This window comes from Budorcas taxicolor, chromosome 1, assembly GCF_023091745.1.
Source record: "Budorcas taxicolor isolate Tak-1 chromosome 1, Takin1.1, whole genome shotgun sequence".
NCBI lineage: Eukaryota > Metazoa > Chordata > Mammalia > Artiodactyla > Bovidae > Budorcas > Budorcas taxicolor.
In genome coordinates this window covers 194,874,430-194,899,741 of record NC_068910.1, presented here as the reverse complement: position 1 = coordinate 194,899,741, position 25,312 = coordinate 194,874,430, and the positions used below count along the sequence as shown (strand labels likewise).

Here is a 25,312-nt window from a genome sequence, read left to right as displayed (position 1 = left end):
AAGAGAAAGGACCAAAAGGAGGCCCTGCAGATCAACTCTTATGATGTTTGGTTTTCAGTTTCTCTGGCTGAGAGGACGTATACTATTTCCCCCAACCCCCTGTCTCCCAAGATTGTGGGGTTAGAGAAGTTTGGTATGAATGTGGAAATGAGCCATGGAAGACTGAGAGAAGGGAAGAAATGCCTTGTAAAATGTTTACTGAGACTCCAGGATATAATGTTTTGATCAGTAATCTGTCTTTAGAGAAACTGTGTATATTTTAGAGGAAAAAAAAAGTCTCCGGTAAAAAATTACCCTTTCTTCTTTAAATATTTGCTAGAGGAAAATGTCGGAGAAGGCAGTGGCAACCCACTCCAGTACTCTTGCCTGGAAAATCCCATGGATGGAGGAGCCTGGTAGGCTGTGGTCCATGGGGTTGTTAAGAGTCTGACACGACTGAGTGACTTCGCTTTCACTTTTCACTTTCACGCATTAGAGAAGGAAATGGCAACCCACTCCAGTGTTCTTGCCTGGAGAATCCCAGGGACGGTGGAGCCTGGTGGGCTGCCGTCTATGGGTTTGCACAGAGTCGGACACGACTGGAGCGACTTAGCAGCAGCAACAGCAGAGGAAAATGTCAGGAAATCTTGTATGGAACAGTGGCAAAAATATGACAGAATAGGCTGTCGTTGGGGAAAACCTGCAGGTCTCATCCAGAGCACGTAGGGCTTGCAGCCTAAGAACAGTAGAATATTGGTCTGTTTAGTTGGTATCTGCTGAAGCTGGGTCCTGATTCTAGAATGGAGAGCAGATTATAAGGGAATTGAATTTCACAGTCAGTGGAACTCACTCTTCTGGTTTCTTCACAGTGTTCTCTCAACTTTTCTTCATTGACTTGCAACCTCTCTGACCTTTGGCATTTATACTCCCAACCCAGGCTGAATGACTTGTCATTTTTCTTTCATGTAGGTGTGAATTGGACCTTTTCTGTTATCTTTGTCTATCTTATTAACAATGCCCTCTCTTGCCTTGTATAGTATATACTAATCTTCATTGGCCTAGGATGTCAATAGGTAATCTGTAGTTCCTACAACCCTGAAGACTTTTAAGTTCTCTTCATTCCTAATTTTCAAACTCAGGCCTCAACCTCATAACTGAGGCTAAGCAAATATCTCATCCTTAAGCACAGTGAGCAGAAAGGACCTCAAACTAGAAGCCGGAAAAATCGGGTGGAGTTGACTTGTCAGCTCTGCCCCAAATTTGCCTAGAGAACCTGAATCAGTGACTTAATCTTTCTGAACTTTGAAGACCTCATTGTCAATAAAGAAATTTATTTCTAAGGCCTCTGTAGATTTTAAAACCTTTACAGAGTTTATTTCCAAAACCTGTGTAGATTTGAACATTATTCAAGTAAAAATTAACAGCCATAAGTTCATTTAGTTCTTTCAGAAAGTTGTGTCTGCTGCCATTAATGCCATGGGAATGCAGTAAGAGGGTCGGGTTTCCAGCTGAACCCGTTTAAGAGCTAGCATTGCAGCTGCCCTTGCTTGATTCATGGAGGGCCATGTACTGTTGGGGGATTTTGTTTGTTTTGCTTTGTTTTTAAAAAGGAGTAATGGCATGAAGATGTACTCAGGAGTTATAAATATTAAGTGCTCGAGCATTTCCATGATATGCATGGCAGCATATCCTTTAGTTAAGTATTCTGTGGCAAAATCAGTATGCTCACATCCTAAAACCTAGGACAAGTTTGATTTTCTACTTGTAGGAATAGATCCCTCTCCAGTCCGCTGCAAATGCTACTCAGTCTGCCAGATCAGCTGGCTGTACTTACCTCATCCCAGTGTTTACTTTGTTACCTCTTAACCCCTTTTCATCCTCCCAGCCTTTACCTCATTTCCAAAGCCAGTCAACTGCACTGTCACCTGATCTTGTGTTCACAGGGCTCATCTTTTAAAAAGATAACTTAGATGAGGGGCTGGACCTTATGTAAATGGCCCCAAGTAGGAAGGCCCAAGTGTGCGCCCTGAGACTGACACTTGTGAGACTGAAGTGTTGACATAACAGATTCAGGGCTCTTGTAGATCCTTTTCCCTTGCCAGACCTACTTTTTCTCCCTGACCTCCTTGTGCTACAGTCTGCTTGACTGCTTAGTCCTTGCTGCCTTAACTAGACTTTCTGGATTTGATACTTTACCATCTTAGACGGCAGTGTCTTCTGACTTAAAAGTTTGATTCCAAGTCTTCGCTCTTTCTGGACAGTTCTGTTTTGTTATCCTCTGTTGGAACTCTTTCTAGGAACCTTTCGCAGAAGCCCATTTGGAATTAACTTGTGTTTATCTGGCCATTGTGCACATTAGCATAAATAACTGAGCCCACCTGCTTTGAATTGTCCAAGAAGTTTGGTGACACTGCTAAGAATCTGCCTGGTTTCCATTTCCACGTCTTCATCTGATTTCATCAAGTTCAAAGTCCACTCTGAAGTTTGTAGTACTTGGCAAATGCTTCATCCTGGGTCTTGCTGGAAGAGTAGCTGTGTCTTGTTTTGTTTTTAGCTCTCTGACTCTTCAGTTCTTCAGTTTTCTGAGAAAGAGGTGGTTTATGACTTGGCCACAGCTAAGTTATAGATCCACTAGAGCTCATGGAGGGCTGGGGAATTCCCTTTTAAGCCAAGGCCATGTGGGGTTGCAAAGAGTCTGACGACTGAGCGACTTTCACTTTCACCTTTAACTTGGTAATATTCCCTTGTATGCCATGCACCTCTGCCTTAGGATAACCTGGGTTCTACATTTTCCCCCTGACCCTCTAGGCTGACCCCTTCTCTCCCCCAGGCAATAGGGATCTCCTGTCCCAAAACAGGGGTCTCACATGCTATTCCAGTAGATCTTCATCTGCCCCTACGAGAGCTCCAGTGTCAGAGACAAAAAGCTTACCAAAAGCACGTAGTGATGAAGACACCAGCAGAGGGTACATAGCACCTAGCCCACTGACCTCAAATGTGGTCAGTTTAGGGTACAGCATTTTTTATATGCTTTAATTCTGTAGTTAAATGTACAAACCAGTCCCCTTGAAGAGCAGGGAAAGAGAGATGACTCCACTCTGAGGATTCAGTCCATTAAATAATATTCCTCCTGGCCAGATGCAATGTCTGTGTATCTCTCTCTTAGAACAGATTCAACAAGCTATGCCACAGGGCATATTTGCTGAGCTATGGTGAGGAATCTCCAAGAACCATGAGGCAGAACAACTTCAGACCCCACTTAGCATTGCTCTTATACCTGGAAAGACCTAAAGATCCTTTGCAGGGACTAGGACTGGCTGTCCATCATTATCAACTTGACAGCACAGTACTAGGGTCGTTGAAAGACACCTTGGAGAATGTGTTTTGTTGTATTTGGCTTTCCAGCCCCACATCTGAGAAGCTATCCAGTGCTCTGTTAGACCTTCACGTGGGCCAGAGAGCTACTATGGCAGTGGCCACTGCAAGCTTCTTCCCAGGTGACCTGAAAATTATTCCTCTGGATTTGATTCCGCACTTTTTCCTATCTCCAAGAAGCAACAGTTAGACCCAGGCATGGAACAACAGACTGGTTCCAAATTGGGAAAGGAGTACATCAAGGCTGTATATTGTCACCCTGCTTATTTAACTTACATGCAGAGTACATCATGAGAAATGCCAGGCTGGATAAAGCCCAAGCTGGAATCAAGATTGCTGGGAGAAATATCAGTAACCTCAAATACACAGATGACACCATCCTTACGGCAGAAAGTGAAGAAGAACTAAAGAGCCTCTTGATGAAAGTGAAAGAGGAGAGTAAAAAAAGCCGGCTTTAAACTCAACATTCAGAAAGCTAAGATCGTGGCATCCGGTCCTATCACTTCATGGCAAATAGATGGGGAAGCAATGGAAACAGTGATAGACTTTATTTTCTTGGACTCCAAAATCACTGCAGATGGTGACTGCAGCCATGAAATTAAAAGACACTTACTCTTTGGAAGGAAAGTTATGACCAACCTAGATAGCATGTTAAAAAGCAGAGACATTACTTTGGCAACAAAGATCCGTCTAGTGAAAGCTATGGTTTTTCCAGTAGTCATGTATGGATGTGAGAGTTGGGACTATAAAGAAAGCTGAGTGCTAAAGAATTGCTGCTTTTGAATTGTGGTGTTGAAGACTCTTGAGAGTCCCTTGGATAGCAAGGAGATCCAACCAGTCGATCCTAAAGGAAATGAGTCCTGAATATTCATTGAAAGGACTGATGCTGAAGTTGAAACTGCAATACTTTGGCCACCTGATGCAAAGAACTGACTCACTGGAAAAGACCCTGATGCTGGGAAAGATTGAAGGTGGGAGGAGAAGAAGATGACAGAGGTTGAGATGGTTGTATGGCATCACTGACTCAATGGACATGTGTTTAAGCAAGCTCCGGGAGTTGGTGATGGACAGGGAAGCCTGGTGTGCCGCAGTCCATGGGGTTGCAGAGTTGGACACGACTGAGCGACTGAACTGAACTGAATCACATTTTAATCCTCATTTTGGTTAGTGTATTCACTACAGTGCTCCTTTTATTCCTGCGTAGATGTCTCAGTATGCTCAAGGCTACAGTTGCAGTTAGATCCTGTTGCTCATTCATGTAGCCTCTCGGGGCACTCTGGGGTTTGAAACCTAGATTCATTCGCATTCTGACTTTGCATCATTTTTACCAACTTGCTCCCCGACTGATACCTTAATGGAAAAGGTAGATCAGACACTTAAGTAGTGTGCTTTCTGGAACCCTAGCAGGGTTCCGCTATGATGAATTTAGTTACAAATCTGGGCCTCCTACTGCAGACATGTTGATAGACTATGACCAATAGTCTGAAGGGAATATACTTCCAGATAGTTCTGCTACTTGATATCCTAAATGAGGAGTGAGGTTTTCCATCTGCCTTATAGCTCCCCTCTATCCCCGAAGTGTTAGCCACCACAGCCCCCAGGAAACTTGAAAGAAAGTTCAAAGCCCCACTCTGTACTTCAGTGACTGACCACTAGCACAGTTCCCCAGTGTTCCCTGGTCTGAGCCAGAACATCTTCTCGAATTAATGTCTACTCCCAGTTGATAATAGAACTCTTGTTCATGAGAATGGGCGTTTTTCCTACTTATCTTTTGCACTTGTTTCGCTCTGTTTGCCTTAGCCCCATGACTTGTGTCATTCCTAAAGTGCTCTTACTGACATAGATTCAAGTGCCATAGCACTCATTAAAGAGTGGATTACACTTGCTTATTCAACACTGTAAGTTTATTGGGAACAAGGGTTCTCTCTCCTCCATCAATGTATCTTCAAGTTTTAAAACCATGCCTAGCACTCAGGGAGCACACAGATATTTGCTGAATAGATAAATGCGGGCATGTAAATAGGAGCTGTGTCCTGTTTGCCCTTCCTTGCCTGCTCCCTGATTTTGTCCCCCTGTCCTGCACTATCTCCATTTTCTTCTAACCAACCTGGCTCCCCATGTCATTTCTGAACATCATGGCAGTTTTGCCCAGACAGACTTACATGATTTTTATTTCCGTGACTGCAAAGAATTGGAGTTAAAATAATTATTGCTGTATCCCCTTGTTTTCCTGAAGGCCCAGAGAGGTCAAGCGAGTTGCTCAGATGCAGGAATGGATCTGTATGTCTACGTGATTGCTACACCTGTCCTGTGCCTTGGCAGATTTCCATCTTTGCTGGGATGTGGCCAGTAAATATTGTCCAGGAGCCTCTTACACATCTGTATTTACTGTGCCCAGGTTTCTTAAGCAGCAGAGCCAGTCTAATAGTATTTCTCAGGTCTGGGAGCTTAATCAGGTATCCCTGCCCCTGCGCCTTCCCCAGCCCTCAACACTTTATTTTCTGGTAATGTGATTACACTCAATACAGGGAACTGTTTCTCCCAAGTTATCCCTTCTTATTCTTAAGTAGGAATTATTTCCCAAGTCATGGAGAAGGAGCTTTCAGACTTCTGCATCTAGCTATTCAGTGCCCAGATTTTTGCCCCAACTTTTGATTTCCTTCCAGTGCCAAAGGCCCATGGTTTGGCCTTGCCTTTTTCAAGAACAATGGCTAGTGCTTGATTGAAGGAACCTGTTAGTCAAGCAGTCTTTGACAGTTGCTGTAGCACGGAAGATTAGATAACTTGGGAAAGGCTGTAATCCCAAAGAAATAATAATAAGGTCCTAAAACAAGTTTATTGGAGTGAGATCAGTAAGAGAAGGAATAAAAGGTGTAGAGTGCAAAATCACTTGATTGGGTTTTCAGGAAGAGATGAAATCAGAATTAACAAATGTAGCGCCTGGGTAATGGGGAGAATAATAACACCTTTAACAGAGTGACAGACAGACAGACATGGAGAAAGAGCACATTTAGGAGGGAAGATAAACTCAGTGTGGGACATAAGGGGTTAGACTTCATGGAAGTTAAGTTTGGATTGAGCAGGCAGTTAGGAATATGAAGCTAGAGTTCAGGAAAAAGAAGTATCCATATCGAGCTGATTTCAAAGTCACAGCCTTTTCATTTATGTAGATTGAGGATGAACAGAGCTTTGGGATGCATGTCCATTTAAGGAAGGGAAAGGATGAAAAGTCTCAAGTTTGGGCACTTATGTCTTTTAAATAGAAGTGGGGATGGAAGGTGGGGCAGACAGAGGAAGGGGACTCAGTGGGGTAGAGCAGAGTAAAGATTCAAGAAGAGTGGAGAAGCAAGAAGGGCTTTGAGCTGGAAGTACCCAGCCTCAACAGGAGTGAAGAAAAGTATGGAGACATGTTAATGAGAAGAGGGAAGTTGAGGCAACTTGTGTCCCAGAAAGAAAGCAGTGTCCTTGGAGAATGAGATGAGCACAGAGGGACTGAGGGTGTAGGGAGATAAGAAGCACTAGAAGGAGGAGATAAACATCGTGAGAAAAATGGTATCTCCTGCAGCAGAGTGCGAGGCTCGTGGGCCCACAGTGAGCAGGGTGGCGTGCCCTGGGACCAGGCAGGCAGGGTTGGTAGTTTTTCTGTTCTAATATCAGCAGGGTTATTTATTTATTTTTTTTAATTGGAGGAAAATTACTTTACAGTGTTGTTGGTTTCTGCCATACAACAGCAAGAATCAGCCATTAAGTATCCATAAGTCGCCTGCCTCCTGAGCCTCTCTCTCCTCCCCGCTTTCCACCCCTCTCAGTCATCACAGAGTGCCAGGCTGGGGTCCCTGTGCTGTGCAGCAGCTTCCCACTAGTAATCTGTTTTACACATAATAGAGTGGATATGTCAGTGTTACTTTTTCCATTCGTCCCACCCACTCCTTTCCTTGCTATGTACGCAAGCCTTTTCTCTACATCTGCGTCTCCATTGCTTCCCTGCAAATAGTTTTCATCAGTACCATTTTTCTAGATTCCATATTTATGTGTTAATATACAATATTTGTTTTTGTCTTTCTGATTTACTTCACTCTGTCTAACAGGCTCTAGGCTCATCCACCTCACTACCACTGACTCAAATTTGTTCCTTTTTATGGCTGAGTAATATTCCATTGTGTATATGTACCATATCTTCTTTATCCATTCATCTTTCTGTGAACATCTAGGTTGCTTCTGTGTCCTGGCTATTGTAAATAGTCAGCATTTGGGGATCTGAAGCAGAACTGAGTGGTGGGAGGATAGTGGAAAGGAGTCTACTATGTGGAGTATCTGAGCATGACATCCAGGTCAAAGAGAAGATATATGAGGGTTAGGTTGATCAGTAGACAGTGAGAAGGGTGGTGTTCAGGGGCTGGAGATGACAGTGAGGACAGAGGCGGATGTGCACAAAGGTAAGGCTGAGATGAGGTTTGGTCTAGGGTGAGAAATAGATCAACATGTATGTTTTCATCAGCCACTTTGGAACCTGCAAATCATTACTTTTTTTTTCTTTTTTAAAATGAGCATTCCTCCTGCCCTATGACTGCAGTGTGGTTGCCTGTCCTTAATAGTTGATGGTCTTTCTCCTAGGCACCGTTCATTTCAATTCTGTTTTCTTCTCTTCCCGTTTGGCTTGAACATCCTGAGATTTCCCACCCTGTCCTCTTCTGAAGTCAGGCTTCTAACGCCTCTCATTTTAGTCTAGGTCAGTGACCCTCAACCTTGCTGCACACTAGACTCTAACCAAGGAGCTTTCTAAAAACATATGGGTGCTTGGTCCCAGTGCAGAGAATGTGATTTAATTGACCTGGGAATTTATTAAACTCCACAGGTGATCTTTGCACATGTTTCCCCAGCCGGGTGTTCTCCCGGGTGAAAGTAATGACTCCAGTCGTGTTGCCTGCACTGGGAGCTACCTGACGAGCTCAGACCCACCCCTTCTCTGACCATGGCAGTATTACAAGTGTGGCTGCGCATGAGGGCTCCAGAGTCTGATGCCTGGATTCCTATCTCAGCTCTGTGATGCTAGGCAAACTCTCAGTTATCTAGACTCCTCAATTTCCTAATGTGCTGATGGGGAATAATAGTGCCTACAAAAGGCTTAATTCTCAGAATGTAACATACTTATTAGCACAATGCCTGCCACATAGAAGTGCTCAACAAATAGTAGTTGTTTTTGTTAATATTTGTGTTATGATTGCATTAGCTCTTTTTCTACTATGCTGCTTTTTCATAGGACCACACAAATTAATTTCTTCCACATACTATTTTGTGCCTCTACATTGGAAAATCATAGGCTGTCTTTTTTCTAAATTTAAAAAATAATAAAGCTTCATGACTGTAATGATTACAAGTAGCAGGACTTAATGCTACAATGAAAGTTGGTAAAGATTACTTTTCTAAATATTTATCTTAGTTTCAGTTTGCTTGGTAAGAGAGTGGCCACAGGATGGCTCTGTCAGAAACCCACAGATTTTTTAAGGACTGAGTGTGGACCATGATTTTTCAAAAAATTCACTCTGGCAGGAAGCTGCCCAGTGGTAGTTCAGTTATATCTTGCTTTTTCTCAAAACTATTTATGCAACGCCTCCACACTATTTATCACATGTAATTATTGTTTTAAGTGTCTTTAAAAATAAAGAAAACGTAATCTGCCCTTTACGCCTACGATTCCGCCTGGCAGTTCCTTGGTGGGGTAGTCACACCTTTCTGATCAGCTGTCTGCCCCCACTGCAAAGTGATTGTTCCAGAGGCCAAAACTCTTGCTAAAAACAACATTAAACGTAAAATGGACATTAACATACTTGCATTTACAAGCAGTGAAGTTTGTCATCTTCGTGTTGTTATTTATGCAGCATTAACCTTTTTCTCCAGATCATTGAGACTGAAAATATGATGGACCGAATTGTGACTGGCTTGTCTGAGTCTAGTGTCAAGGTGCGGTTAGCTGCCGTCAGGTATGAGCTTTAAATGGCCTGAATAAAAATCCTTTGCCATGTGTTTAACCTTTTTCCTTTCCGGACCTTCACCGAGTAAGCACAGAATCCAAATGTTACTTGACCGTATTCTCAGGTGAATTCGTACAGTGTGTAACACTATTTAACAGAGAAGCTAGCTTGAAAAGCCCATGAAGTCCTGAAGTAGTTGAATTAACGATGTGTGTAGATAAACTTGAAATGTATATTAGTAATTGTGCAATGCCCAGCAGTGTGTTTTAAAAGGAAAAGTTTTGGCTTCTTGTGAAGCTAATTTTGATTATTCTTTGTAGATGTTTGCACAGTTTATCTAGATCTGTGCAGCAGCTTCGAACCAGTTTCCAGGATCATGCTGTGTGGAAACCTTTAATGAAGGTAAGAAGAAAACATCAAGTCCACACCTATTCCCGCAGACCCACTGTGGGCAAGGTAGCTGACAGCTCTCCCTGATCTAAGAGTGTGTCTGATTTTTATGTTAAAGCATTGTGAACATTTATCTCCTCAGATCTGATGTTCTAAGCCTCTTTAGAACACGCAGACTGTGTTTCTGAGGTCAGCATCTCATGTATGACAAGGGAAGTACACACCTGGCTTTCTTTCATTAAATAAAACTTCAGTTACTTTTTAGACTTATATCCAGAGTCATCTTTGTGATTTTTGTTTATTAAAAAAGAAAGGAATCAGACATTTACAGATATAACCTGTTCTTAGTCCTTTGGCACTCCCTTAATATTTTTTAAAAGTTGTTACTTCCTGCCTCTCCACTCCAGAAAGACTTCTTTGTTAAGACCTAAAGGTCTTTCCTTTGAGGGTACACACACAAAAAAGGGTGGTTTAGGTCAAAGAATTATCTGAATTGAGATTTAGAATATGCATCAGATTTCTGCTAATAATGTTATCCCTCATACATTACAGAACCACAAGTCACTGTGGTCTCACCATCTTTTTTCTTTTCTTTTTTTTAAGCAACTGTATACTTTGCATTTGATCTGCACATTTTTTTGTCTAAGTTTTTGGCTTTTTGTTTTGCTTTTTAGTACCTACTGTGAAAGCCTCCAGGCACAGTAAGTCTACCAAAAATTTGTACTACAGAGCTCTTGCCCTCAGCTTAAAGCCTCGGTAACAGTAGAGGCTTCTGTGTGGTAGAGTTAGTCAGAATAGTTGGGGGAGGCTTCTGTCAGATTCTAAAGTGACTTTGAAGGCAGAAGGAAGGCAGGAGGATTACCTAGAGAGAAACAGCCTGAAGAGCAGAAACATTACGTGTGGTGTGTGAAGGAGGACTGAGCACGCCTTCAGGACTGCAGTGGAGGGTGCATGGTGGGTACCGGGTGGAAGGTGGGCACCAACTGGAAGGGTTGGGCCAGTGCCTTCCCCAGGAAAGGGAGTTTACTGTTGCCACTCTTCCTTGTTCTTAGATTGTACCTTTTTTGTAGCAGCTTCATCTTAGTTTATTGATTCTGTCCATTCAAGATTTTTTTAAAGTGCTCTCCTATTTCCCAAAATAACTTCCAGATATTTTCTCTGGAGCCATTTTCTGATTACTCAGCTCAGTACCCCTCTATCATATGAATCAGAAGTGGTTTCTGACTAGTTCTGCCTGGGCACAAGTTGGGTGAGCAGTCTAAAAGGATTTGTGCACTTGGGTACATGTGGGTATAATTACCATCAAACTATTACTATTTTTGCACATTTAAAGTATAGTATTAAAAGCCTGAAAATAAATGAGTGATTTATTTCAGGTACTTTTAGGTTTTTCTTAGTTCAGAGATTGCTTGCATGTCTATTGATTCTTTTCCCCGTTTTTCTTGTCTGTGTTTTTAAATGTTGATTAGCAAACTGTGTTTTTAAATGTTGATTAGCATGTGAAACCAGGTTAAAAGCCCAGGGCCCCAGGGAAGACATCGGGCTGCCTCACTTTTCTGAGTCTAAAAATGGGATGACGACCTAGGGCTTTTGGTGACCGAGTGTGCAGCTCTAAAGCACACGTTCCAGCTTTCTTGCGTGTTTAGCTTGGGTTTTGTGAGTGCATTGCTATTTACCCCATGAAATCACGTGTACAACACTCAGCTTTGTAACTGGACTTGTATTATCACTTTTTTCTGTTACAACCCATTTCATGTTAGCTGCATTGTTAGTCAGCTTATAATTAAATTAACCGTGAATCATTTTAGCGGCCTGTGAAGTGGTAACTAGTCCATTTTGTGGTCTTTTGACACAGTTTTTATAATTTGCATCATCGGCTAATTAGTTGATATTTAAAATTCTTTGACGATTTCTCTGTGGTTTCATGCTTGATTTCTTTCTGAGTATTTGTTAAGGAACAGTTCCGTATGTTTTCCTTGCTGTTGGAGTTCTCTGACGGTGTGTCTGCTTTCATCATTGGTTTTGATTTCCTGTCTCATCCTGTTGTCTGCTTAGTCGTCGTCAATCCAGACTGCCCCCCCACCCAGCCCCCAAGGCTGTAGTTTACCCATCCTTCTCCCCTCGCCCGTCCCCCCACTTGCTCTGGTCATAGTTGTGCTGTGGTCCACAGCGTGTGTGCCCTTAGTCAGGTTTGTGCTTTGTCTTCATGTCTCATTAAATGGTGTTTTTCCCCCATAGCAGTAAGTTGAATTGGTGTATCACTATGCAGTTACAGGAGAAGGCAACCCACTCCAGTACTCTTGCCTGGAAAATCCCATGGATGGAGGAACCTGGGTGGCTGCAGTCCATGGGGTCGCACAGAGTCGGATACGACTGAAGTAACTTAGCAAACTATAGAAGAGTAGGCATTCAGTTTTAACTAAAACTTTCATTTGTGGATTATTATTTTGGTGAAATTCTATTTGGTCAGTGTTGGATGTCAGCTTCTAAATTTCATGTGTTATATCTGATACTGTACTGAGTAAATGCTCTCAAGAATTTCTTGAATTTTTCTAGCATGTCTTCTGTTTTATCATTTAGTGGTATCTAATTTGAGAATAAAACCTGGTAAAAGCACATGAATATCTGTAAAACAAATAATATATTTTTAAAATGAATCATAAAAGTAAAGCAACTTTGTGAAACAAGTAGTAACTATTTATTACTGGTTCTTTTTTTTAAAACTACACATGTTGAAAGTTTTTTTTTTTTCTTAACAAGACCCAGAATGTCCCTTCCTCCCAAAATACACTACCCTGAATTCACATTATTGTAAATTCCTGAACACATAGACCAGAAACAAAGCAACTTTTTAAAGCCTTGTTTGACATTCACTTATTTCAATGATTCTAAGTAGTATAATTTTAGAAAATCATTATTTCTCTTAATTCATAAGCATTCTTTGAGTGCCCACTTTGTGCAGTGCCACTTAGGCCTGGATAAATTAAACTATAGATATTATAGATTATTCTTTCAAAAAGCTTTAGTTTGTAAGTAGGAAAGAAGATTGGCAGGGCTGCACAAAGAATTTGAATAGTGGACAGTAATACGGGCCCTAAGGGAGCTCACAGACAATAGCAGTGAACTCAGGAATATAGAATGACTTCTTTTTGGAAGGGCTTCAGGAAGGCTTCTGGAAGAAGATGACTTTAAAGCATGGATAGAGATGTAGGAAGGACATGGCAAGGGAAAGGAAGTGTGAACAGAGTCTTAGAGTAGATTATGGCAAACACAGAGATTGGCCAGCCATAGTATATGAGATTTGATCTTTATCACCCAGCTAACAATTCACAGGAGACTTAAAACACAGTATTTTAGGAGAATTGCTTTGATTTTGTAATTCTTGTTTGTTCTTAACATGGGAACTTCAGACTTGATTTAGCTGAAGAAAGCAGATAATCATTTAACTCTCTGAATTTTTTCTTTTTTTTAATGATCCATTTCCATTTTGTGTAATTAGAACTCCTAGGATTCCTTTTGGGGTCATAAGCCTGATTCTGGTCTGATTCCAAGTGCAAAGGATTTCTTTGAAGTGGATATGGCATATAACTGGTGGTGCTTATGAAGCCTTCTCTCTTTGAATCTAGAAAGAAGGGGTTCTGATAATAACTAATGGCAATTAACCTTTGTCATCAGGCTGTGTTGTCTTCTCTAAGTTCAGCAGGAGTCCATGATAGTTTGCTGTATAACTTGTATGAGTCTGATATTGTGCCTGATAGCAATTATGGCAAGGAGTTACCTTTTTTAAAACCTTATTTTTGTGTAGCCATTACTGTGTGATAGTTTCTGCTCTAAAAATCTTTTTATGTATTAATTTTCATACAAATCCCTGAAGCAGACTCTGTTATTATCCTCATTTTACAGGCAAGAAATTCATAAACTTAATAAGTAGTTGAACTGAAATTTGCATTCAGGCATTCTGCATTCTTATTTCCATGCTATGCCACTTCCCTTATTCAGCAGATGACATTTAATCTTAAATATTCCCATCAAGGAAGTGTTGTGAAGTCTCAGAGAGGTTAAGAAATGTGCTTAAGTTCACACGTCTAAGAAGTGGAGGAGTGACGGTTGGAACCAGGACTATGTGATTCCAGTCCTGAGAACCAATTCTTCACCTTGCTCTTCCTATGTCGTAGTTTGATCTATCCACATTCCTGTTCAGATGGGTCCTTCCAGAAGCAATGGAAAGGCTCAGGCCCTCGGGCAGTTCTGTGGTTTCATAAATGCCTGATGTGGTGGAATCAATTGGGTTAACTTGCCTCAGAGCAGTTCTCTGGTCTTCAGACTTTTTGCATAGAGCACCCCATCCCTGACTCGTGTCTATCTCCTTTTCCATGTAGCAATGAGCTGTAGTTGTCCAGCAAGACAGACCTGAGGGCCCTAGTCAGTCATAAGGACAGCACTAGGTGAAGTCTCACTCAGTGTCAGGTGGATCTTTCCTCTCTCTCCAAGATGAGAAATCAGATTAAAAGATAAATTGTTTTTGTTCTCATTTATTCTGATGATCTCACCTGCACGATTGCAAACTGTTAATAGTATCCTTTTTTTTAATTCCATAGGTTTTACAAAATGCACCAGATGAAATCCTAGTAGTAGCATCGTCCATGCTATGTAATCTCCTTCTTGAATTCTCTCCAAGCAAAGAGGTTAGTGTTGATTTTCTCTTCCTAGATGACTTCTGCCCAGTCTAGAGCTTAGTTAAATAATTTTCACTGTAGTTGACATTCAAATTTGAGGCTTGGGATTTAACACTACTTCTGAATTGTTTGGATGTTGGGTGTTGGGGGGCATTAAATTAATTTTAAAATATAGTTGTCATTCTCTGTTATCCCTTCTCTGCCTGGCATATGCAGTTTATTTTAAAGATATTATAGCTTATAGTCAATCTGAACTGTCTAAAATTGTAAATATAGAAAATAATTACACAAGTAATAGACTGTTTTCAAATTATATTTACTAAAGAATAAATTAAGACCCAATTTTGTAAACCAAGATTACATGGCATTGCATGGAGATAACTGCTGGCACTGAAAAGTAATTTTTTTTTAAGCTTTATTTTGAAAAGTAATCTTTTTAATGTTAATGGTACTTATTTGGGGAGGGTTTACATTTGGGATTTTTTTCCCCCTTATATGCATTTTATAAATTGTTTTTATGATAGAGAAAATGGAAATAAACTTTAATAAAGGGAAGAGGTTACCTGATAGAATTAGTTTTACAGTGTTAAAATATCTCTGGTCTGCCTAGTCATGAGCTAGGTTTGGACACCATCCGTTATTAAATGCATTTAGTGTCCCATTTTGGTGAAGTTCTTTTCTGCACTGTAATACTTCAGGCTTTCGACTGGTATTTAGGAAGACATTAGTAATGAAGTGGTGGTTCAGAGACTGTCATTCAGCAAGCGGAAATCTTGGGACAAAGTGGGAGAGACTGGTAGTTGTTCTGAAAGAAGGGGAGGCAGGATAGGACACCAGAGCGCCTGTCTCTGCTGAGGATGATGTGGTTGCAGTCAGTGTGACACTTTTAATCATCCTGAACAGCTACCTTCAGAATATTTAGGGTGTAGCTAGAAAGGAAGGTAGGTGAGCTCTGGTGTAGAGTCATTAACATGATTAATTTTTTAGTATTAAAAGGAAACTGGATTCCTAACTGGAAGGGAAGGAAATGGTATAAGCATTTATTGGGCTAGTTGACACAATTGGAATATGGACTAGTTTCAATAAAAGTGCTGTTTTACTGTCAGTTTTTCTGAATTTGGTAACTGTTCTATGGTTATCTAAGAGAATATCCTTGTTCTTAGGAAATACTCATTGAGGTATTCAGGGTAAAGTGGCATGATGTTTTCATTCTACTTTTAAATGGTTCAGAAAAAGGATAAATAATGTGAATATGGGTGTGTAGAATGCGAGACATAATGATAAAACAAATATAGCAGCATGTTAAAAATTGGTGAGTGTGGGAAAAGAATATATGGAAGTTCCTTAAATTGGTCTTTCTACCTTATAAGTTTAAACTTATTTTAAAATAAAAAGTTTTTTTTAACTGTACAGCTTGTACTAGTAAAGTGTATTTTTCTACAAAAATGTCATCTTGAAAGGCACTGACCTTTGTCTTGGTATGCAAGTCTGAATTGCTTAAGACATTTCTAGAACCCAGTTCAAAAATAGACCTTTCAAGCATTCGTTGGTGATGGTAAATCAGTCCTCTAAGGTTTGAATTTTTTAGAAACTATCAAAACCTATTTTCAGCCAAATATCATAAATAAAGCAAGTTGTCAGACTAACACATGCTATTTTAGGTATAAAATGTATCACATTTAATACCTAAAATATTTGACTGAATATTGATACCTATAGTTGACTATAAAAGTACAAGACTATTTTGCTTGTATAACTGATAGGTAGTCCTGAAAGTAATTCCAAAAGCTGAATTCTGCAGCACATTGATGAGTAAGATTAACAGTTGGGAAGGAAGTTAGTTCTGTTCTAAACCAGCCGTGTCGCGTCATAGTCACAGTTTGTGCAGAGCACTGGGACACATGCTGCAACAGAGCAGGGAGTGGCTGTCTCAGAGGAGGGCGGGGAGAGAGTGGAGCTAGGTGACAGGTCAGGAGGGCAAGAGGGAGCGCACACAGAAGTAGGGTGTCTCCTGAGTTTCAGGACTAGGGAACAGGGAGACGACAGGCTTTGCTTTGGCTTTCGGATCTGTGAGAGTCATTGTCCCTACACTTACCCTTCTCAAGGTGATTTTTGTAGCCACCTCACTCCCTGCCTTGTGAAGGTTGCTTGGAATTGGTAAGAGGAGGAAAGAAGTCGTAGGCAGAGTGCCAGGCTGTGTATATTATATACACTTCATTTACAAACCTGACTTTAAAACTGTTTTTTCTCCTTTCCAATCACAGCCAATTTTAGAATCAGGAGCTGTAGAGCTACTTTGTGGACTAACCCAAAGTGAAAATCCTGCTTTACGAGTGAATGGAATTTGGGCTTTAATGGTATGTTTCACAAAGAGGAGAAAGCAGTTACTGAAGTTAAAACTAAAGAATGTTTTATTTGAAATGTCTGAAATTTTCTTTTTTAAAAATCTTAACTCTTGTGGCTCAGTTTTCTAAAGACTTAAGACCTAAAAGATTTCATTCACCTTTCAGATTTGAATATAAGCAAGTTTCTTGGCCACTGTGTTCCTTGGTTCTCCTATTTATTATGAAAAGGAGAATTTGGGGGAAAAAGTTTTCCTCATCATGAACTCATTGATACCTGTGTAGAGCTACGTACTTTACAGGGTGGTTTTGTGTCTCCTTTAAAACGTCTTTGTGAAGTAAGCTAGAGTATACGTATTTTACAGATGAGAAAACTAAGCAGAGTGGTTGAACAGTTTGCACAAGGTAAGAGAGTTAGGGTGTACATGCTCAATCATTTCTTAGCAGTTTCTAGTGAATAACTTGTAATAATCTGAGTTCTAAAACTGTGTAACTATGAAGTCAGAAAACCATTTTTCCTTAAAATTTTTTCAAATAAATCTATTGAATTGAAAATAAAGCATAATTCTACATGAATTTTTTAAACATAATTATAGCAGTTATAATTCAATCCAGTATGCCAGAAACTAACCTAAGAGTTTATATTTGCTATCTGTTATTTTTATTTTACATTGTATTGGTATAGATCCACCTTACAATTGAGAAATAGAATTTAGAGGGTAAATGAATCATCTTAGGCCTCACAGCTAATACATGCTAGAAACAGGTTCTGGGCCTGTCCCCGGCCCATGTTCATCCTCTGGTACTGTGTTGTGTCTGCTGTCTTTTCACCCAAATTTTGGGATGGAAATAATTGTCTTTCAGGAAAGCACTGAGTGTATCAGATTCAGTTCTTTTTCTTCTTAACCTAACAGCTTTTGGACTTCTTTTTCTTGAAACTCCCAGGAATTTTTTTCCCCCTCACTTTGTACTCAGCCTCGTTTTCAAGCTTTTTCTCAGGAGACATTCCCCCAAGTTTCATTTCCCGGTTTCCACTTCCCTTTACACTATAGTTTCAGGGACTTCATCTGCTCTTATGGTTTCAGCTCCCCTCACAGAAGAGATTGCTTTGGAATATGCATATCCAGATAGAATTGTTCCCTGTTTCCCAGGTTGTCACTTCAATGGCTAATGGGACTTCATTTGAGGGCTCTCTGACAAGTACAGTTTTAATTCTGAAAACTAAACTTACCCCACTCTTCAAATTCATATTAACTGTCTTACTCTCATCAATCTCCTTATTACCAGTTGTTATGTTCTCTTTCACAGAATATAAAACCTTGGAATTCTCTTTGGCCTGGGTTTCTTGACACCTAACCCAGTACTCTTTTTGCTCTGACATGTTGCCTGTATTTGGAATTTCATCTTTCATATGTCTTAGATCCTTAATTTCAAAAAGTTCCTGGAGGGCAATAACCACATATTATATTAAGTCTCTAGTTTACAAGTGATTTTTAAACCAGAAGTTGATTTATGAATTATTTGGAATTTGCCTTTTTTTTTTTTTCCTTCAGACTTGTTGTTATAGCCTCAGGTTAAGCTAGGATAATCTATAATATGTCCAGAAAGGAGAAAAAGGAGCAAAATAGCTCCTGGCCATCTGGGGCTGCTGGTCTTGGGTACATCTCCACCCCCGAGAACCTCCTGCATGGTATGGCCAACCATATCAGCAGTAACAGAGATCTGTGAATGCAGTAGGTGGTTTGTGCCAGTAAAGTTAACAAAACCTGCTGTTTATTTTCACGCATAATAGAGGAGCAGCTTGAAGTCTTTCTCAAAGTGCTTGTCACAGTATAGTCGTTAGCAGTCGTTTTGTTATTGAAGTACACAGACAGCAACTTGATAGCCAGAAGGGTGTTCTCAAAAATAATAACCAAGCTCATAGATACAGAGAACAGATTGGTGGTTCCAGAGGTGGGGGTGGGGGTGGGAGAAATGGGTGAACTGTTTTGTTTTTACAGTTTAAATAAATTGAACTAAATAAATGAAATTTTAAAAATTATAATAGTAGATTTTGTATTTATTTGAGAAATCTTAAGACATGAAAATGCCATGTCAGAAAGTGGTCGTATTTCTCATTGAGGAGTATGTATAGGAGTGACAGTTAACTTTTCTCTTGACAGACAGAATTATAGGTGATAAACAAGAATTAGAAAAATAATGTGACTTATCCTTAAGGATTTCCTGCAGATTCTGTTTATACTTTGAAAATTATCAGAATTACCATTAAAATATAATTTAATAAAGTAAATGTAGATGTGATTCTTGGAACTTCTTTAATCCTTCCAGAATATGGCATTTCAGGCTGAACAAAAAATAAAAGCAGATATTTTGCGAAGCTTGAGTACTGAACAGCTCTTCCGGTTATTATCAGATTCAGATTTGAATGTGCTGATGAAGACATTGGGACTTCTTAGAAACCTACTCTCTACTCGCCCTGTAAGTAAAACCACCCCAGTTTCCAAATTAACTAGCCTGGCATATATATTACAGAGCGCTGCCCTGCCTCTCTGCTCCCATCAACATCTGCCCAGAACTTATGATCGAAGGCGTGCCCCTTGTCAGAGAAGCCAGGAGCTAATATTTAGACCTGTCACCTTCCTAGGCGTTCTGGAGCTGCTTCATCATGTGGCCTCCACTCCTGCACTGCCTGTCCTGTCTCCCCTTCTTGGTCCTACGTGCTAGAAGCAGGGAGCCTGCCTCTGTTGCTTTATTCTGACTTGGTTTGCCAGCCAGAATGGGTTTTCTCATCTGCCTAAATCACTTCTCTCTGGGGCCTGAGCTTCTGTCCCTTGAGAGACTCCTCAGTGCCATCTCCTTGCCCACATTGACTGGACTGACCTCTAGAGGTGTCAGCCTGGAGAGCAGTGGGCATATGTCAGAGCAGGAGAGGCTGAGCCTTGTTGTGAGGTCTTTCTTGCTGTTCTCTAATGTTCCCTAAGCAGCAGGGTCAGTGGCCTTCAAGCAAGTAAAGAAACATGGCTGGTTCCCTTCTGCGTGTATCACTTGTGTTCAGAGTGCTTTCTGTACATTTGTGCCCCAAAAGAGTATTAGTAAATCTACACCCTATTTTCCAGGTCCCTGGCTTCTCCTCCTTCCCCATCCATTTTTTAGCTTCCTTTCTATTTAGTATCTTTGGCCTCAAGAATCCTCAGTGATTGCAGTTCTATATTGTCAGGCCAAGTCTCTGCTATCTTCATCTTGAAGTCATCAACAGCAAAAAATTGAAGGCAAAATATAGCTTCACAACATAATACAGGCACACCTTGGAGATGCTGCTGGTTTTGGTTTCCAGACCACTGCAATAAAACAAGTCACAAGAACTTTTTTGATTTTCCAGTGCACATAAAGGTTACATTTACACTGCACTATAGTCTGTTAAGCATGTAAAAAGCATTACGTCTTAAGAGGAAAATGTGTTTTTAACATGGTCTAATTTAAAAATAATGCTGTTGGAAAAATGGCACCGATAGACTTGCTCTACACGGTTACCACAAACCTTCAATTTTTTTTAATTAAAAAAAAAAACCAACCACAATACATCAGCAGCATGCAATAAATTGACTTGAATTTGAGCAAACTGGGAGATAGTGGAGGACAGAGAAGCCTGGAATGCTGCAGTCCATGAGGTTGCAAAGAGTTGGACACAACTTAATGACTAAACAGCAACAACATACTTGTAAACATGGTTCTGTGGCCTCTGGTCCTGTACTCATGGTGTTCTCTTTGAAGCAATTGTGTACTGCACTGTATTGTGTAACTTTTGGAAGCCTTCTGTTCTTTCCTATTGTCTTTTTCTTTGTTCTCCAGATGATAATTGTGGATTTCCTATTGTTTTGCAGCACATAGATAAAATAATGAGTACTCATGGAAAGCAAATTATGCAAGCTGTCACCCTTATTTTGGAAGGGGAGCATAACATTGAAGTCAAAGAGCAGGTATGTGTTCCCTTTTTCTTTTTTTGAGGAATATCTTTTGAGTGTGAGTACCAAGAGGAATGGTAGTTAGGAACCTCCTGAGTCACTCTGTTGCAAAAGACGGTGCTGAGTTCAGAAGTGCTATAGACACAGGAAGGGTCTGAAGGAAAAGGCCCTCCACCATCCCTGAAACTCTTTTCAAGAATTCTTCCTCCTGGAATGGAAGAAGACACGAGCAGAGTCTGTAGTTTTACCCTCTGTGTCATGCACTATATATACTCTGTCAGTATGGGGATGGACACCTCTGACCATCTTAGAGTGAATCCTTTTCCCAGGGTTCACATTTCTAGCCCTCCTTATCACTATGATCTGAACCCAATTCCTGCAACTTCCTGATGAAAAACCCTTTATGCTGAAGACATCTTCTATTTCTTTACTCTCATACATCCCTCTTCCTTATTTCTATCCCATACCCCTTCTTTCTGTTGTGTTTCAATAGAGCAAGTTTAGGATAGACATAAAAGTACAGAGGCTGAATTTCAATAAGGATGTTCAATAAGGATGTTCATTAGGGAACAGTTTGGGAATTACTTTTCTTCTCTAGTTCCTGGGGTGTATTACAAGATTTTTAACATAGTATATATGACATTTTGTCATAAAGGAAAAAGTCACCTGCACACATATTTTTAACACAAGATCTGAGATAATGGTAATGTTCAACTTTCTGACTTAAATGTTGGCTCTATGGGTGTGTGCATTTCACAGTTCATTGAGCTGTACACTTACATGTATGGAAGAAACTTGCCCAAGATCATCTGTGGAGAGTTGGACCCAAAGTCTAACTGCAGGGCCCACTTCCTTACCCTCTGTGTTCCTGAGTTAAAGCAATTCATCAGGCTTCAGCAGAGCAGTCCAGGAGGCAAGAGTAGTAGGACTTGGGAGCTTTGTTGGAATTTGTGAGCAAAGAAGGTGATAGATTTGACAAAGTGATTTTAGACAAACATTTTAGGTGATTCTTATTGAAATTCAGTAGTGAACAACTATGTTTTTTGATGAACAAAATTTGAACACAGAAAAACTATGATCTTGTAGGCATCGCTGAAGTTAGGGTAAATGAGATTCATTTCTAGAACACAATGAAGAAGACACAGTGGTCAAAATAAACTATTCTACATGGAGAGCATAGAAATTTGTCTGTAAAGACAGCTCACATAGAATTCCACTAACTTGAAAAGCGAAGCAAGGTAGAAAGGTGAGGCAAGATTCGGATAGGGGCAAAAGAAAAGACCAACAACAATAAGGTGTTTTGGTAGAATCCAGTGATACCCGCTCACACAGGTTTGGGTAATGGGAAGTGTGGGTGACTATGGGGAGGCTTAAACTGCCTGCTTTTTAGGTAGAAGTGTAATTCTTCTCAAAAGAATCAAAGATACATTCTCTTTTTCTATTTTATTGAGGTATATGAATATACAATAAGGTACATATATTTAAAGCATACAGTGTGATAAGTTGACATATGTATGTGGCATGAAACAATCATTGTGATCAAGATAGTGAACATATCTATCTGTCCTTAAAACAGGAACACAAGAAGTGTTCCGTTCTAACCACTCCTATTGAGCATCATCCTAAAACTGCATTATCCATTTCAGGGGTTTAGCACACTGTTTCTACAAAGGGCAAGGTAAATATTTTAAGTTGGCAGGCTATACAGTCTCTGTAGCAACTTCTTAACTGCGATGTTGTAACCTGAAATCAGGTATAAACAATATGTAAGCAAGTAGATGTGGCTGTCTTCCAGTAAAACTTGATTTACCAAAACAGGTATTGGGTTGGGTTGGAGTCAGCCTACAGGCCATAATTTGCCAATTATTACTCTGTGTCATTGATTTCCAGTTGTTCACATGAAAGCGTGTGTGTGTGTGTGTGTTGCTTTTCTCTCTGCTCCCTAGCTCATGTGTTAAATTGGCTTGGCCCAAGAACTAAATTAGTCTCTTTTAAGATTTGGTTTCTTGTCTCCATCAGAATACTCAGTAGGAGTGTGTGGGCTTGAGAGCAGAACTGTAGCTCACTATGCCATGCTGGACAAGCCTGAGGATGCGTGGGTGTATTCTAACCTGCAAGAAGGGGAATCACTTGCCTATCTTGCTGGCCTAGTCTATTCTGAGGGTTGTTTCCTGAAATCCTCCCTTCTATCCCTTGTCCTAGTAGGGAAGAGAGAGGTAGTTCTTCCCTAGGTGAATCTGAATTCTTGTCCTGTTTTTCCTCTTTGCTGTCTCCTCAGTCCTGAAAAATTCAAGGGTGTTGTGCCTGTCAACACTTCTGACAGGCTCACCATGTACCAGGTCACTGAATCTGACTTCTTCCTCAGGTCATCTCTCTCCCACTTGTGGGTCATATCAGGGTCTCCTTATATGATTTGAGCACCCTGGAATAAGAGTCCCCCAGTGCCTTGGATCATAAATGGTCCATTCGCTGTTCCCTGTGTCCTAGGGACAACCTCAGTACTCACTCCTTAACAGTCTACACACTGTGGTGGTATTGACCCAGGAAAAATAAGACCATATACCCTTTAAGATATTTGGGGGTCCGGGCCATAGGAAGAAAACATCCTCCTCAATTAGCTATAACCTGTAAGTTTAACTAACTAAAGTCTAGCAAAGGAAAAGGTTAAAATTGGAGAAAATATATTTGAATTCAAATCCCATGCCCACCTCTAATCGCTTTTCTTTGAGTGATTCCTTACTGTGCTCGTGGACTTGGTGTCACTTCCTCCAAGAAACCCTTCCCTGGCCCTTCCCTGCCCTTGTGTTATCACACAGATGGACTTGGTGCTTTCTCAGTTCTGTTTTCACCTCAGTTGCACCACAGTGAAATGTAACTGTGTGTTTGCCTTTGGAGTTAGGGAGTATGTCCTGTTCCTATCTCAGCCTGTTGCTCAGTAGAGTGGGCAGAGTTCAGGCACATGACAGGTGCTCGGCCAGTATTTGTGGAATAGCTGGGGCTGGCACTGGCTCACTATCCCTGCCACAGGCTCTTCACCTTTACCTTAATCCCTGCCACCTGCTGGTCTGGCTGTGAGGATGTAACAGCTGACAAGAGCAGGCTCTTTTTCCAGTACCAGGGTGGGCACTGTCCTCAAGAGTGCCAGCTGGCACAGGCTCCCTCCACCCTCCACATTAGGCCAACCTGCACCAGCTCCTGCACACATTTTGCTTCCCTTTCTGTTCCTTCTGGTAGGGTTCCAAAAAGTCAAGAGGTCCTCATCTCATGAGGCTAATGGACAGGGTCAGGTCTTTATCTAGAAGGTCATGGGCTTGGAAACAAGCAGCATCTAGGAGGAGGGGTAGGGGGAGTTATAACACCTACGAAGCTTCTCCTCAAGAGACTACCACTTTGAAGAAACCTTATGGGTTAGTAGTAAGATTGCCTCTTAAAAATGAAATTTTCAAGAAAATAATAATAAACTACATTTACCCTTTGGTTTTTGTGATAACATGGCCATGGTTGCCTTTGCCTGGCAGTGATGGCTTACGCCCAGAAAGAAGCCTCTGAAGCATTTGGGTTCTTGTCTACCTAAGGCAGACTTTTCTTAGGTGTGGTTACTTTTTTGGGCAGCGACGTTAGGGGATAAGAAATCAAGGCATTCAGAGGGGAACGTGTGAGAATCGGGAACATGTACTGCAGGTGGGAAATTGCCCAGGTTCTTGAAGGAGCTTGAGTCTGGGGACTTCAGAACTTTCCTGACCTCCCGCCCTTTGTTCTTTTTCAGACACTGTGCATCTTAGCCAACATAGCAGATGGGACAACAGCAAAAGAACTTATTATGACCAATGATGACATCCTGCAGAAAATCAAGTATTATATGGTAGGCCTTTGTGCCTTGCATGACTCCACTAGCTGCACATTAGAAGGCAAGGACAGGTAGTGCTGCTAGCTCAAAACAAATTGTGCAGAAATTAAAGAATAGACTCCTCTGTAACCAATTCCAGATATCCTCTTCCATCCTGAAAACTGAAACAACACTAATCCCTTGAGGCTTGTACCACTGGGCAGTGTTGCCACTCGTCACCCCATTTTTCACCCTGTCATCTGATTGCACCCTTCTTACGCAGTGAAGAACTTAGGCCCTTGGCCTTCTCTCAGCGCCCCTAATCCTATCTTCCCTCTCAAAGCTTCAGTCCTGTGCAGATGAACCCTCTAGTCTCTGGTACCTCTGGCTCTTACTCTTTGACCAGTTTGCTTTCAATCATAATCTGCTACCTACCTGTAGACACCTCAGCTATGTACTGCCAAAGCCTTACCCGGGATCTTGTCATCACCAGAAACTGCCCCTTGCCAAAATCTGGACGTTAGACATGCTTCCTCTCTTCATTCTGTCAGTGTCTCCTAGGGAAACCCTAACTGTGGATGAACCTGTCTTCTCTTTGCCTGCATGACAGTGTTAACAACTATAGAGAAAGGCGCAAAACCAGACGGACTGGTTTCTTGTTAAATGCCCACCTGCGTGTGCACTCAGCACTGCTCAGTGTCCCCCTCTGCTTCTCCAGCGTGCTGGCACCTCCATTCTCCACAAGAATAGGCTCTTACCTTCTCATTCTTTAGACCTCACCTTCTCTTTC

The 25,312-nt window shown here is 41.0% G+C and overlaps 1 protein-coding gene across 4 annotated transcripts in view; it reads left to right on the top strand.

The window, feature by feature from the left end:
* The window catches only part of ARMC8 (armadillo repeat containing 8), a 103,215-nt gene that overhangs the window by 68,583 nt on the left and 9,320 nt on the right, over window positions 1-25,312 (top strand). For all 4 annotated transcript variants that reach the window (XM_052649661.1, XM_052649591.1, XM_052649523.1 and 1 more), the window contains 7 exons: window positions 9,253-9,335; window positions 9,647-9,728; window positions 14,315-14,401; window positions 16,657-16,749; window positions 19,063-19,212; window positions 20,616-20,711; window positions 24,463-24,558. In XM_052649661.1, the coding sequence (XP_052505621.1) occupies window positions 9,253-9,335; window positions 9,647-9,728; window positions 14,315-14,401; window positions 16,657-16,749; window positions 19,063-19,212; window positions 20,616-20,711; window positions 24,463-24,558 (687 nt within the window). The remainder of the gene's footprint in view (window positions 1-9,252; window positions 9,336-9,646; window positions 9,729-14,314; window positions 14,402-16,656; window positions 16,750-19,062; window positions 19,213-20,615; window positions 20,712-24,462; window positions 24,559-25,312) is intronic.